Source organism: Pleurodeles waltl, chromosome 12 (assembly GCF_031143425.1).
Source record: "Pleurodeles waltl isolate 20211129_DDA chromosome 12, aPleWal1.hap1.20221129, whole genome shotgun sequence".
Lineage (NCBI taxonomy): Eukaryota > Metazoa > Chordata > Amphibia > Caudata > Salamandridae > Pleurodeles > Pleurodeles waltl.
The window spans coordinates 246,591,308-246,607,441 of NC_090451.1; the positions used below are offsets into that span (position 1 = coordinate 246,591,308).

The 16,134-nt window shown below is 40.4% G+C and overlaps 1 protein-coding gene across 1 annotated transcript in view; it reads left to right on the plus strand.

The window, feature by feature from the left end:
• Positions 1-14,697, plus strand: part of PDCD5 (programmed cell death 5) — a 70,368-nt gene extending 55,671 nt beyond the window's left edge. The window contains exons 4-6 of the mRNA XM_069217664.1: positions 1,021-1,112; positions 12,666-12,737; positions 14,006-14,697. Of these exons, the coding sequence (XP_069073765.1) occupies positions 1,021-1,112; positions 12,666-12,737; positions 14,006-14,047 (206 nt within the window). The 3' untranslated portion in view covers positions 14,048-14,697. The remainder of the gene's footprint in view (positions 1-1,020; positions 1,113-12,665; positions 12,738-14,005) is intronic.
• The last annotated feature ends 1,437 nt before the right edge of the window (positions 14,698-16,134 follow it).

Sequence of the window (16,134 nt, forward strand, 5' to 3'; positions counted from 1 at the left end):
AACAGTTTGTAAGTCCTTCCCCTGTAACAAAAATACACGAGGACTAAAGGATGTTAGTTCAGGACGGATATGAGATTGGAGATGGTAGACTTAAATATGGCCACCACCCACAGCACCTGCTTGGGGGAGGGGCCCGTTTATTTTTCTTTACACTAAATAGTCCCTTTAAAAAAATGGTAATGCTAGATTGAGGGGTGGGAAATGGCTACATGGAGATGATTGGAAATAGTGCCTCAGAGGTAAACAGACGAGAGAGGAAATGTTTGCGTCCTGCACTGCGAATGTCCAAGTTACAATGAAAATGTTACATAAAAAATGACATCAAAGTGGGCAAAATTTATTTGAACTGTGAGAGCTATAGTGAATCGATTAATGTTCTTTATATCCGTTCGGTGCTTCACTGCTGAAATGAGTTCATAAATCTGTTGGGATTAGGCATTGTTAAAATACCTAATCTGTTAATATAATGTGGCCAATAAAGGAAGCTATGTCCCTTGCTTGTCCAACAAAGAAATATGAAAGTCAAGTTATGCTAATTTTAAATTTCTAGTCTCCTCGGGTGAGATGGTATGTGTTAAAACTTGTGATTACTTAAGCAATCTAAAAATGCAGAGTAAGTAAAAATAAGTTTTGTGTGGGTTACAGGATACAAACTGTGTATTGTCCATGTTTATATCGACATTCTTAATTGCTTTTTCAATCGTTTAATTAATTCATGCTTTATTACTGAGAGAAATGTTCTTCATTGTTAAGATTCATTTAAGTGTTTCTGTGATAGGAGGTCTTAAATGTGCAGTATCAACAGTAAATGGTCATGCTAGAGAATCATTTGACTCAGCATGCATAATATAAATAAAAGGTAGCCATTAAATCTGCACATTACATTTAAAGCTTTTCAGTTAGTTGTAATTAAAATACACATGACTGAAGAATGATTCAATCAATTTATACAATACTGGCAAGACAATAATAAATTTTGAATGGTGATCATGTTTAAGTTATATTATCTTTTCTTAATAGTGAGTAACTTGGCACTTGTGAAACCAGAGAAGGCCAAAGCTGTGGAGAATTATTTGATTCAGATGGCAAGATTTGGACAACTTGGTGGAAAGGTAGGTTTTAAATCACAGCTTCTCTTAAGTATTTGTTGTCTGTATCAAGGATATATAAATTGAAATTAGATATTTAGTATGTTAAATTTGTAGGTTTTCCAGCATTGGCAATTACGTAGATTCATATAATTGTTGAACATAATAAGCAGAAGTAGTCTGATTACTTCAAATAATTCCTGTCACACTGCAAATGTAACCCTTTCCTTGGCCTCTCATTTGGAATACACATGTGTTTTTATAAGTAGGCAATACCAAGTGGGTCCAAGACCCAAAGAACTATCAATGAGGGTTGGTTAGAACACAGGGCTGAAGTTTTAGAGTAGAGTTCGATACAGCGAGGCGTACTGATAAGCAATCAGCCCATTCTACTGTGTCCCTCGTCATTATATTATATACATTTTATAGAGAGAAAGGTAAGTTCTTCGACCAATGTCTTTTAGCAATTTTCCATGAGTCCTGCACCACTTTAGAAGTTGGTGGAAGTATTAGTTTAAAACCGCTCTCAGGATACTAAGTCATTATTTGGTCAGCCGTCAAAACAATGGCCATAGAAGACTGTTTGCCTTTGGGGGTATGAAACCACGTCCCTCAAGACTACAGGATCTAGATCTGTAAATATAAAACTGTCATGTCAGCAGTCAAACAATTTACACTAAGAATGAAAACATTTCAGGTATCAAGCCTACTAGGACCCAAGGCAGAGCCAAACCTACCAGGACACAAGGCAGAACAAAAACCGCATCAAAATGGAGGTACATGAAGCCCACGTGTCTAAGAATACATTGGGGGGGGGGGGGGGGGCAGGCTGGCATACACCACAGAAGGAGAAACCCAGGTAAAGGATGACACAAGATCATCTTTCAAAATCTGGAATCAAAACTTAATTGGATGGAATTAACTTTACGTAAATCTATATTTCTCTAATAAAAATGGTAATTTGAAAGTACATTGGTAAAAAACAAACTTAAAATTAAGTGCAATTAACAAATTATGGCAAGCTCAGTCTGTATGGTCCTGTAACCATGTCCATATATTCAATGGGCATGTGTGACTTGCCTATCTGCAGTGGTTTCTGGATGCATGGGCATGGGGCGGGTCTCTGGGAACACCCTGTGCCAGCTACACAGAGGTCAAAGATTCATTTTGAACTCGGGATAAGGCTGCATTCTTCTCTGTGAAATCAGCAAAACCAAAATACACTGTTCTGTACTACACATTGCAGTTTACCACAACAACGCATTTCAGAAACTGCAAAGCATGAAGGAGATTCTTCACATACGTGCAGTTTATGATGGATGTACCTGCAGATTTGAGGAAACCCCTTTGTCAACATAGCTGGCCAAAGTCACAGGTTGCCACTAAGATGTACTTTGAATCAGTTAGACTCTGATTTGCAGTGAAGAGACGGGGCTCTAAGAAGGACAAAAAGCTAAAGCACCTAGGCAGAGTATGCTTGGGAAAGACATCTACTTTCAACTACTTAATTGTTATGAACTCAGCATAACCTGCTACTAGTTTGCATCATTGTTTGGAAGTCAGGACCCATCAACAAAAAGCTCAATATTACAGTTTATTGGTGTATCTCTGAAGTTGATGAGGAGCTTTTTGGGGTGCACAGTAATTTAAAAAAATGATCATGGAGTTCACCATCCTGGGAAGCAGGCAACAAAGAGGCCGGATTCAACACAAGGGTATCTTATGAGAATAATATGAGAAGTAGACAAAAATATACTTTGACATACGAGCCATTGATAGTTGCTGTGCTTTGTTTTTGAGCAAGAAGACAAAAAGGGAATCGGCAAGCATAACTGGAAAGCACAGCACAATATCATTTCTGACACTTCAATAATGTGGGCGGCAGCAGCCACTGCACATAAACATGGGGGTGATCAAGCAGCAACTGATTCCAAAGCAAAGGAATATAATGTGTTTCTTTGCATAATCATGTTCTTGGTTCAGTACTAGAGGGCAAAACCATCTTTCATGCCAAAACAATTAAGCAAACCTAGCTCAGAGGATGAGGACACAGCAGTCTTTAAAATGGCAACCACGTTTTCTTGTTTTTAAAGGCAAGAGCTCTGAAGTGTATTTCGTAATGGGGTCCTGTAGGGTCTTAATAAGAACAGTAGAACCTACATAAAGTTAATTTGCAACAAACCGCATCCATTCCTTTAAGGGTCCACATTAGGAACACAGTAGTGGGGTACCTTTAAAAGTAACTTGGATTAAATTCATATACAAGCATCTTTATAAAAGTAATACAGTGACCCAATAAATGTACTGGAGGATGACAAATTCCCCTTTGAGTCTTTGAGCCCTTGCTTGCTTGTTCAGCAAGTAAATAATCAAGATTTACATGTGCACTTGTCCAAAGAATCTGAGGCGACCAACCAATCATCCACAAACTGAATGACACTAGAACTACCAGCAAAGAGAAGGAATTGGAGGTCTTTCATGAGCACCGGTGGAAAAGTAGAGGGTGATTCTGTATGGCCCTGGTGAAGCCTTAGCCAATTTGTGTCTTCACATCCGAAAGACAGAAAACGTGGATATCCTGATATAAAAGAAGGTGGATCAACCACAATAAAATAGGTAGCTGCAGGTGGTATACAGGACAGAATGGGTGTTGGGTTCGGAACAACATGAAAACTTGACAACAGTAGAAAACCTAAAGCTGCTGAATCCTATACAATGTGATAACTGTACTTTGCAGGGTTTTTGATAGATAGGATGGGGATACTACAAATGCTAGAGGTGGGAAGGAGTCCACCTTGTTCTAATACCCACCTCTAATTCCAGGGGTGTGTAATTTATTTAAACATCTACTTGCCCATGAAACAGGTTGTTTCATAAATCTACTTCTCCTGTAAAAAAAAACCACTTGTTCCTTTGGTGCCATGTAGTGTGGCGACACATTGACAGCAATTTCATTATATAAGGGCTCTGATATTAGCCTCTCTGATTATGCCAGGGCTCATAATATAGTAAGGTTAGAATACTAGTAAAGCCCTTATTTTGCCACCTTTCTACAAATGAACATACTGAGGCTGTAGGTAGCAGTAAGCAATAGATTCAGGGTTGAAATACTCTTTATGAGTCTGTGCAAACCTACGGACTTGCATGTTTTATTCCTAACCGTTGTGGGGTCGGGGGGGGGTGAGTAGTTGGAGGGAATTTGAACTTGTACATGCTCAATAGATTTTCGCATGAGCAAATCTACACATACATATTTGTTTGACCTAAAATGCAGTTCACAATTTCTTTTTTTTTTTTTTCTTTTTTTTTTTTTCTTTTTTGAGAAATTTCCATTTCCTGGCCTACTTCCTTAAATCTGCACTAATGCAAGAATGTATACAATGGGTGCACTTTTGTGACTCCCTTTAAGAATTGGGCCCCTAATAGGCCTGGCATTACCCAAGATCTTTTATTTTTTATTAAAATTCTGTCCAGGAGTGTGGAATTTAATAAAATATCTACGTGTCTATGGGACAGGCTCCTTCTTATATTTACTTATTCTTAAAAATAAATAGCTACTTGTCCCTTTGGTGCCATGTAGTGCGGCAACAATTATGGCAGCAACCTCATTATGTAAGAGCTTTGATAATAGCCAGGACTAATACTATAGTATGGCTTGAATGCTAGCAATTTGAAGCCCTGCTATAGCAATTTCCTTATTTGGCCACCTTTCCGCCGATCTACCCACTGGGGCTGGAGGAAGGAGTAAGCAATAATTTCAAGGCTGGAATGCCTTGGAGTCTGTGCAGACCTACACATTTTTTCCTATGCTGAGAAAGATTGGAAATTAATTCCTACCAAGGGCAGAAGTAGAGGTTCCTCCAGGGTTGGGGGAAAAAGTGGTTGAAGAAAAAGTGAACTTAAAAACGCTCAGTAGATTTCCGCATGAGCAAATCTACACATGCATATTTGCTTGTGATAAAATAAAGTTCACAAATATTTTCTGGGAGTACAATTTCCTGGTCTATATCTGTAAATTCTTGTGAAGTCAGGAAAATTCAAAGACATATACCATGGGTGCACGTTTGTGATTTTCTTAAAGTCCCCAAACTAGGCCCCTATCTAACCCCTAACTAGGTCTGGCGTTGACCAAGATATTTTGTCTTCTTAAAATCATTTTCTCTTCTTAAAATCATTTTCTCTATTTATCGTCTGACTTTACTGTGAGTGATAGCATTCTACACATGACTCACAGATTTGTTCAGTTCCAGGAACTACTGTTGCAATGTATGTGTTTTTGAAACCCAAAAAACTTTTTTTGTTGTTTTTTTGCCAATGCTTGTTACCATGGCGATGGCCTGGCAGCTCCCACAGCAAGAAAGTGTTACAAAAGCCATATCAAAACTAGACACACCGACAAAACCAAAAGACAGACAACCAGTGTTGGATCGGTTGGTTTGCCAGTGCTTGTTTATTTTCATGTTTCTCATAATCTTGTTGAAAATGGTAACACTAATTTTCCATAATGAATATTTTTTTGAAAACTGGCATGTATCAGCACATTTTACTAAATGACTCTGCAAAGAAATAGTACCTGAAAATTCACAGTAATACAGCAAGTTTTTTTCTACTTGCATTTTTTTCCGAACATTGATGATTCTTTACTTTTAAAGTTCAATCAATCAGGGGATTTGTAAAGCACACTTCTCACCTCTAGGGGTCTCAAGGCGCAAAGGCGGGGGAGGTGCTGCTACTGCTCGAACAGCCGGGTCTTGAGAACTTTCCTGGAGGTAAGGAGGTCTTTGGTCTGGCGTAGGTGGATGGGGCTAGTGCTCCACGTTTTGGCCACGAGGTGCGAGAATGATCTACCACCGGTTGGAGTTCTGCGGATGCGTGGGATGGTTGCGAGGGCGGGGCCGGCAGAGTAAAGATGCCAGGTCGGAGTGTAGGAGAGTCGCCAGTTGAGGTATTATGGTCCGGTGTTGTGCAGTGCTTTGTGAGCGTGGGTGATGAGTTTGAAGGTGATTCTCTTGTTTACTGGGAGCCAGTGCAGGTTTTTCAGGTGGTCTGTGATGTGGCAGGGGATGTCCAGGATGAGGCATGCTGAGGTGTTCTGAATGCGTTGCAGCCTCTTCTTGCGTTTGGCCCTCGTTCCTGCGTAGAGGACATTGCTGTAGGCAAGTTTGCTGCTTACTAGGGCTTGGGTGACTGTTCTTCTGGTTTCTGTGGGTATCCATTTGTAGATCTTTCAGAGCATGCAGAGGGTGTTGAAGCAGGAGGAGGAGATGGCGTTGACTTGCTGGGTAATGGATAGTGAAGGGTGCAAGATTGCGTGCGTGGCAGACAAAGAGTTTGTACTGCAGGTGGTTTGGCCTACTTGTCCCAAGGACAAAATCAATATGAAAACATGTTGCCCTTGACCCCAAACAGTTTGTCCTGGGCGACAGGCTGTTGGAATTCCACAGCCCTGAATTCCACCTCTCGCTTAAAGTTGGGAGTATTGGAGTATATGGGGAAGCTTTTTCATGGGATACAAACAAATCTTAAGAGAAGCAGCAGTGGGAACATACCACGATTGGACCACGCTGAAGCGAGTATCTGTTCTAAAATGGCGGACCAATTTTTGGAGAGATTGCAGATCAAGTTGTGACTTAGTGTGAATTCTCCCACAAAGGATGAATAGCATTTTCATTTTCCATAGGAATCCCCAAATAAACACCCCTCAGGAATACAGTATAGAGTACACTTAAATTTTCACAAAAGATCTGTTCCTTAAAGATGAGCTGTGGGTGAGGGACTGAGCAAGAAAGCATGCTGATCAGGTATCTGTCACGGGGACATAGTGACTTAGCAGATAACATTGTAGAAATGCCAACTGCTCAGGTCACATTTCCTTAGAGAGAGAAGTTGAAAATCTCTGAAACTGATTGGCTTGTACCAGTATTGATATGACATTGAGTGTTATACATATATATATATATATATTTTTTGTTTATATAAAAATAAATATTACATTTGAGTTCTGATTTCTCTAAAACAACTGAGCAGATTTACACCAAATCGCACAAATCACTCTTTCTGGGTAAGTATCCAGCTTTCTGACAAGTTTGGTGTAATTCTTTTTAGCTGTTTTTTTCTGTATCGTTCTGTTTTTTTCCTATGGAAATTGCAAGGGGAGAGGGAGTGTTTTTGGGCCTGGACCACCCTTTTTCTAAGCCCTGGCTTGACGGATCACCCTGAAACTTTCAAGGAAAGAGATGAGGTAAATGCACTTTTTCTTTAGAAAATTTTGTAGGACCCGCATCAACTGGGGCCGGCTCTTGACCTGTGTTCCAGGAAGCTAACCCCAGGGAGACAGTACTTGTCCCTGCCTGCCAGACTACAGACAGGGAAACTGAAGTATGCTCCCACCCGGCAGGAGCTTTGAACATGCTCCTGTCATGTGGGAGCATGCTTCTGTTTCCTTGCCTGCACTCTTGTAGGTAAAGAAACTTGACGCAAGCAGAATCCGTTTTTCCTTTCGGGTGGTAGCAATTACAGCTCCCATGTGGAAGCTGGCTGTGGGGTGGGTGCTCTGGGACCCCACCTGCAGTCCCTGTTGTGTTAGGACCCGGAGGGATAGGTCCCCATAGGGCCCATTTGGGCTTGCGGAAGGGGGGTGGGTACTCACTCCCTCTCCTAAAATTAATGTATTTGGCCCAGGGGGATGTGGTCCCCAGGGCCTCTTAAGGCTTAGGAAAGGAAGGGGGCCACACGCTGCCTCCTCCCTCCCCTATAATTAAAGTATGACCCTGCAGAATAGGGTCCCTGAAGGCCATATTACTTTAGGGAGAGGGGCTCCCTGCCCTCCACCCTTAATGTATTTTCTTGCCTTGGGGCCACTAGAGGCTTGTGGCAGGGGGCTGGACAACCCGTCCACTTTTTAAAAACAAAATGCTCTGGGTACTGGGGTCTCAAGGGAATACTAGTAGCTTGGGGAAGGGGGGGGGCATGTGACCGCTCCCGCCGGGAGGGAGGGGCTAGCATGGGGTATGGCTGCATACAGCTGAAAGCGGTGGTTCCTTTACTGCGAGTGGTTGGACACAGGCCCTGCGTCTAACCCCCTGCCACTCATGGCCAAAGGCCATGTGTGGCAAGGGAGATTTAGCTTTAAGTATGGTAATAAAAAATGACTTTACTTTACTTTAAACAAACAACTTAGAAATTCATTAAAAAGCCAAAGATTGAAATTCTGGCCTAACTATAATATTACTTTAGAGTCAGCGTAACCTTTAAACTTGAGCTACATTTAACTGTTGGATTTCAGTGGTTGTTTGAGTTTAAATGCTATGTTGTTGCCGAAATTTTCACCTAACTTTAACATTACTTTTAAGTCAATGGGGCATAATCCCTCACCCCCCCCCCCTTTGTCTTTGAGCACATATATAATATATAAAACTATTAATTCTCAACATGTCCCTTATTCCATATTTTCTTTTAAATCCTGTTTTTAACGTATTCCATTTTTACCCTGATGTTTAGACCAGTGGTTCCCAACCTGTGGTCTGGGGACCCCAGGGGTCCGCAAAGCCTCCTAAGCGGGTCCGCTACTGCTTAGAAAATGTGATCATAATAACATATTAGGTCCCCAGCTTTCAGTTGTGACTCGGTGGGGGTCCCTTGATTCCAATAATGACTCAGCAGGGGTCCACGGGTTCCAGTAATGATAAAGTGGGGGTCCACAGAAGCCAGGAGGTTGGGAACCACTAGTTTCGACCATTAATTTCTATTTTTTGATTGTTACTTAATCTTATTTACATTATATTACTTATTTAATGCTTCATATATTTTTATTTCATGAATCTTTTTCCTCTGTTCTTCTTTGACACAAATATTTATCTTTTGTGCTACTGAGATAGAAGTGTAAATGTAGCATTGATCTCGCCTCTGCTGTCGTAATTGGGTGGGAACCGCTGTGGAGGAGTGTCAAATGTCCCTAGAATAAAACACAATTCTGAAAAGTGGAATAAATATTCAAGGTTCCTTCACTCCCTTTATCAGTGATCTCATTGTTCACGGCTGAAACAATAGGAGTTCTTGGGTGTGGACAAACCCACCTCCTTTTTCTGCTCAACAGTCAGTGGAAAGCTTCCTCCAACGGAGTAGGGGCTGTAAGAGAAAGGTTATTACACTCCCACGGTATTTATGGAGGACTGTTTAGTGTATTTTTTTTTCCTGTCAGTCACCACCAGGAAAAATCCAGTGGTGAGGAACTAGAAAAAATAAAGTGTGTGTGGTTCTTTTCAATATACGGAGGTAATGGCCGGGGCGTGGCGAAGGTATGGTCTCTGCCAACCTGGCAGACATGGTTTAGCAGACAGTACTCTAAGTAAGGCCTTAGTCGAATTTCATTCCCTACATCTAGTTAGTCTCTAAGGGTTTATCTCATGATAGCTCAAAAGTTGTTTTGACCCACATTTCATTTGTGAACGACAGGACCGGACTTATCAGCGCTCTCTATGCCGGTGTTGCCCATGACTGAATAGCTACACCACTTTTTTGTGAGTTCGAAAATATTGATGATATGCAGATGAGGGCGAATACATTTGTAAAAATCCAACCGTCGAATAGGCCACAGGAGAGATCACCTAGAAGAAACTTGTACCCTGGCACCTTTATTGTCTTACTTCATTGATTATTGTTGAAGGAATAATTGGTTGGAAGTGCATAAACACAACAATGATAATTTATCACATAACTTCACTTAGACAGGCTTTTCTGGTTATTTGCCCTCAAACAATGTTATTTAAATAAATTGTTGGAGTTCTTCAGTATTTAGTGATTTGTTATTATATGGAGTAACACGATCATTGCCATTACAGGTATCGGGGTGGATTCTGTGGTACCACCAGTCTTTGAACAAGTAGTTTTTTGGTTTTTTTATTTCCCTTTATTCAGTGTTAGTACAACCAATAAACCCATATACAAATGGTATCTTCCCCTCCATCCTCCCCCACATGGTGGCACTTCAACCGACAGACAGACCCTTGAGGTCACTTCCCAAGGTCCAGCCACAATGTGTACTATAAGCAGGTCTGTAGTACCAATCTCGACTCTTGTGTCCCGCCTCAATCGTTAGCCCTCTCTTTGCACTCGTCTTCCGATAGAACTTCTTCTATTCCCTACCACAACCCCCACACTTGAGTACATTTGTTGGGGCATCCTGTGCGATCTATATCTGTGCTTCTGCCCTCACGCACCAGTTCATGTTAGCCTCTCACTGCTGCCTTGTCTGACCCCATCTGCTTCCTCATTTTTGTATTGCGTCCCTCCTTGTCACCATCAGGGCCACATTGCCGAAGAGGAGCAGGTATCTATTGAGCGTCCTTATACAATTTCTACTGTTTAGATCTAAAGATCGTCCTGGCCTCTTGGTGCATGAGGCATCTTTATTCCTCATGTTTCTTCTATATAGAAGTTGCCAGCTGCAAAATGGGATTGGCCACTCATACCCACACACTCCTACCCACCCAGAGAACCCCCCCCCCCCCTTTTTGCTATATCTGTTAGTTTCCTTTAAGTTTCCCTTAGTTGATAGTTCACTGTTCCAGTAGGTTACTTGCTTGCTAAGTTGGCATTGACTAATGATTGAATTCATCCTACAACTAATCCAGTCGGTGAAGGTTAAATGTGCAGAAATGAGAAGCCACCGCCTGAAAAAGATCGGGCTTCCACACACACACACACACACACACACACACACTTCGACACAGTGTGCTCGCCCAGAGACTGACATTACTAGCACTGCGATCCACTGTGATGACAAAAACACTGGTCCTTGATTGGACACAGATAATTACTGATTGAACCCACTGAAAGCTTTGCATGCAAACTGGATATTTACATTACATCACAGAAATACTTCTTGTACTGTGCTATTATTGCAGTGACCTCAAATGCCAATAAAGATATATTTTTAAAAAAGTGGTATGTGTAACCCAAAATAATGGCTGTTCTCTAAATCAGACTTGGTGCATATGCATTTATGATGCTTGGTAAGACCTCCTCAATGGTGAGTAGTCAATTCTCTAAGAGAGACCATAGTTGTAAATAATCCGTAGCTGTAAATTGAATGAAGTTACTATTGTAGATAACTGGTGTTACACATATAGGTTCATTGGGATTCGATCAACATTTGAAAGTGTGATGACTCCTGACACAGATTAAAACATAGTCTTTGTGCTTTCTGTGTTTTTGTGAAGTCATCAAATGACGGTGGTGTAACTCAAAAGGGTCTTTAAGGACCGCTTAACGTGTTTCCTGTAGAGCCATGTGATTGGTGTGGAGTTGGACTATCTTGGAGACCACAGACATTTGTTTCAGCCACATTTATGAGCTTTCCTGGTCTAGAAGAAAGGCCTCTCGAACCGATGGTCACCTGCCTGGCATGCTTACCCCCTATGAATTGGGCACATCGGAGAGAATTACTTGAAATTCAGAGTTGCAAGCTTCATTTACCTGAAAAGGTGGTATTGCAACCATATCAGTACAATGAATGAGTACAACTGTTATGTTGAAATAAAATCTCTATTGGACCACAGACCACAAAGTACCACCACCTGGGATTTTACTACTGTTTGTAGTGGTGCTGAAACAGTTTTCAGAGTGCGGGGGCTGCCATCAATGTTACATGGGTGAATTCATAGGGATTGTGAAAAATCACACAAAAACAAGTGTAGTGAATGAGCCATGCCCATTCCGCAAGAGAGTGTTAAAGGTGTAGAATGCAATATATATTATTAGAACATAGTGTGGTGGCTCTGTCATTTACAGACAGCACAATCTCCATTGAAATGGCTAATACATTTGAAAAAGCATACAGTTTTACTTATATAACTATATAGCACAAATGATAGAGTGGAAAATGGGTGTCAGAAAATATTTGTTAGCATTTGCAAATCACCTAGTAAACTGTCTTGATTTGCTTTGATCCTATTAAAATCTTGTTTTTCTTCGCTCTTCAGAACTACAAAAATGTGCTTCATTTGTGCCTTCCTAATTACTGATATATTTTGAAATATTTGTACATTTCATTCATATGTATTTAAATTTTGTTGGGTGGGGGAAAATGACATTCTGTAGCCTTTCCTTTCACACCAACAAGATTGTCACATAATTCACTTTGCCAAGTGAGAGGATTTTGTAGTCAGGGAACGAATAGTAAACGTCAATTTCTATGTTAAAAGAATAAGCAGCAATTTATCAGAATACAGTCTGAAAGTTGCTCTACGTCTCCTCATGCACAGCAAATGTGACAATTTAAAAATATAATTTACAGCCATCTTTTTGCTCATTTACCTTCGAAATTCCAGCACGGTTATTTTGGGTGTGCTGCAGCACTCCTGCTTCCAGCACCCATGGCTGGTCGTACACCTTACCCATTTCCTCCACATTTGATTATTGTGTGTTATTGTTTGGATTGTGAATCAGTCGAGGCTTGAGAAATGTTTTGTCTCAAACTGAGATTTGTATTTGTTTGACAGTACGTGAAGTAAACTTAGTTATGTTGTTGGAACAAAATTTACTGTCTTAAATATACAGCTTTCTGTTCTCTCATAGATATCTGAACAAGGATTGATAGAAATTTTGGAGAAAGTCAGCCAGCAAACAGACAAGAAGACAACAGTGAAAGTACGTGTTAACATATTAACATTTTAAACGTTGGCTAGTTATATCGCCATGATCAACACAGAAATTGTTTGTTTGGTGGCCCTGTAATGGCACTGTCACGTTTTGCAGTTGTCTTTACATTTTGATATGAACTTCACCATACCTGATATATTTTGCCCTAACTAAACTGATCTGAAACTTTTCTTTGATTTTGAGTGACTTTTTGTAGGATGTGAGTTTCTTTTGATTCTGTTGAGGCTATGCATGGACTCTGCAGCTTTTCACACATCTGTGGTAAGTCGGGTCAGTCGGATGTCAGCATCTTAGCAAGGTAATATGGGGTTAGATGTGGGCAAAAACTCAGATTGTTAGCATGGCAAAACCTTCTCAACCAGGAAACATAGAAAACATAGAAGGTGGGTATTTGAACTTTCCTCATTGAAGTTCCTTGTTTCAGGCTACAGGCCAACTTTACGTCAAGAGGTGTAGAGAGTGGAAATTCTATACACTGAAAATCAATGTATCAAATAAGAAAATGCACTTATATAAAAGGAAGTGAAACAAAACCTTCAGTGTTATTCTATGGACCCCTTGTCTAGCAAATTGCAGTTTATGTTTAGGACTGCATCACAAAATGGTAGGTGCGCAAAATGGGATTTGGTAGAGCTGTTTTTCATTTGGAATGGAATAAGTGTGATGAGCTCACTGTCTATCCTTTGTTTTGGGGGGGGGGGGGGGGGGAGATTCTTATCCTCTTTTACTATGTGGTACAAGGTACAACCACATGCCTAATGGTTATAATTTTATAAGAGCCTTGGCAAAAGGCGGACAGTTTCTTCAACAGACAAGAACAACCTAAAATCATGTACAAAATTATTGACATCGACTAGTCTCATGCTGTTGATCTTTCTGCCTAATGTTTTCAGGTATGTTAATAGAAACAACATTGTTATGAATGTGGTATTAGTTTTGTTATCTCGATATTTTATTTTCCATTAAGTGACCACTGATGGTAAATGCTTTAAGTAACTATACAGCTCTATGTGCAAATCAGGAGAGGTTCCAAAGTGATGGATTCATAAGACACTGCCAGTGTTTTATGAAGGCAGGGCATCAACAACTGGTTTAAGATGTAAAAACAATATTTCAGTTGTGATACTTTTTTTTTAAATTAAAGCTTCATATTTTTGTTATCCACATGCACAAATTGCGGTGAAGGACTAATTGCACTATTATTTAAGCTTGTCTGCTTTTACCCATGATGTTTATTTTTTTTTTCATTTCTTTAGTTTAACAGAAGAAAAGTCATGGATTCTGATGAAGATGATTGAGAGATTAATTTTCTGCAAATTTGTCTTTGGGAACTAAGGGAGGTGGACAAGCAGAAAACGGAAGACAATATTGGGACGATGTGTTTTACTCAGTGCATGCGTTTGTGGACAAAAAGCCCCATGTCACCAGACCTCTGTGTGATACTTCTGGAAGAGAGGAGTTTTATTAAATGGGGTAGTCATTTTTGTTTGTAAAACTGTGCACAGAGGCCTGCTGGAGGAGCCTTGTTTACAATGTGTAGCTTTTAAAAAGTTGTAGCTTTTAAAAAGTTGCATCTTTCAGGTGGAGGTCTACAAAGCTCGGTCTAGTCGGGTATCTGAGACAGGCACACTGCACTCTGTTGGTTTTTGCTCCCAACAAACTATGCTGTATAGCTCCCTCCTAATACACCGATTTGCTATTCGACAAACATTTCTTTTTTTTTCTCTAGATTGCGGATACCTAGTATCACTCCACAGTTTTCTGATATTGCTTTTAGATTTACGCTGTCCACTTTAATTTCATATTAAGCCTTTACTTTAACGTTATAATAAAAAAAAAGTGCTTTTCTGAAACGTTTACAGGTACTGACCCAACATAAGGTAGCCGTCTGGGATTGGCAATGTAGAAATTATTAAAAAGCAAACCATGACTGTGTTCAAGCACAATACAGTTTTGACTCCAGTTTTTTGATTTCAGTATTTTTAGTCTACTACTATTTCCACAATTGTTATGAGCTAAACTGCAAATCCCTGTTTACAGTTTTTGTTGAAAACCTGTGCAAAACAATGTATCAAATAAGAAAATGTAGTAGGATTTCCTTTTAACAAAGGTAACAAATAGAAGTGGGTAAAACAGACCGTGCACTCAAGTAGCCTGAGAATTTATTACATAACTGTTCTTTCAATTGCCCATATATTGTACTCTTAAGTAATCCAACTCTCTTCATCTTCTCTTTAGAGTTGGAGCCATTTAAATTTATTTGTAGGCAAGTGATGGGATTGAGTCTGGTTTGGTGGTAACCTGTTCAACAAAACAATATGTGGGCTTGATTGGGAGGGGGCGGCAGGAGGGGAAGGGTAAAAGCACACACAGTGTCAGGTGTGTGGTTTTTTTTTAAGTGGTGTGCTGGACCCTTGACCAGAAATATAGTTTTGGAATGATTTCATTTGAGCCTGTTGTCCCCATCCATTCCTCAACTTTTGCGGCAATTGATTTTATAGTTTCAACTTACCTGGAAAGGTAAATAACTCTTAGCTTTATCTAGGTTTCATCCAACTAAGGTTCGAGTTTGGGCACGTGAGAGCATATCGGGTCCATCACTGATTTTATGTAGATGTTAATAAGTGGTCGGTATGACTGTGATACTCTCAATGTGACCCTGCAGGTGAGGGAGGGCATTCTCCTGCCCATAGGTATGTTCTTCCAGGATGGATTTAAACCATGTGTTAGCATTGCATGGCAGCAAAACCATACGTGCACACGTTCAACATAACTAAGAGAATCATATGGGAAAGGTGAGTAATAAAACTATGTTCCAAGTCAAATCTTGGTGGAGTTCGATTGATTGGTGCATTCTCGTCTTAAGTAGAGCACTGACTTTATACAGTGAAGCAAAGCCACTTTGTAACGTCATGAATTAAAATTAAGGTAGCTCAGTGCACCAATATTATATTAGAAGCACAGAAACCAACCAGTTTATGCCTTGAAGATTGGAACTCTATTAATGGGGGGGGGGGGGGGGGGGTGTATATATATAAAATCATCCTGCTCTCATCCACGTACTGAAGCCTAAAATGGGATTCTTTGATAATGTCCTTCACTGCATCGCCTCCTACCTATCCAGCCAACCTCACTTTGTTTACATGGGCACCTACAGGTCTCAGAAGGTCACCATCAGCTGTAGAGTCTCCAAGTAATCCATTTGGCTTCCCATCATTTTAACTCTACTCAGAGCCCATTGGGAGACACCTACAACAGCATCAAAAGTCACCACCCCGATCTGGCTCACTTTGCTGCCAGCCATCATCTGCGCACCCGTAACGGTAGGACTCCTCCACTCGAGAGCTGGGCTATGACAGAACATTTTTTCATGATTTTTTTTAGA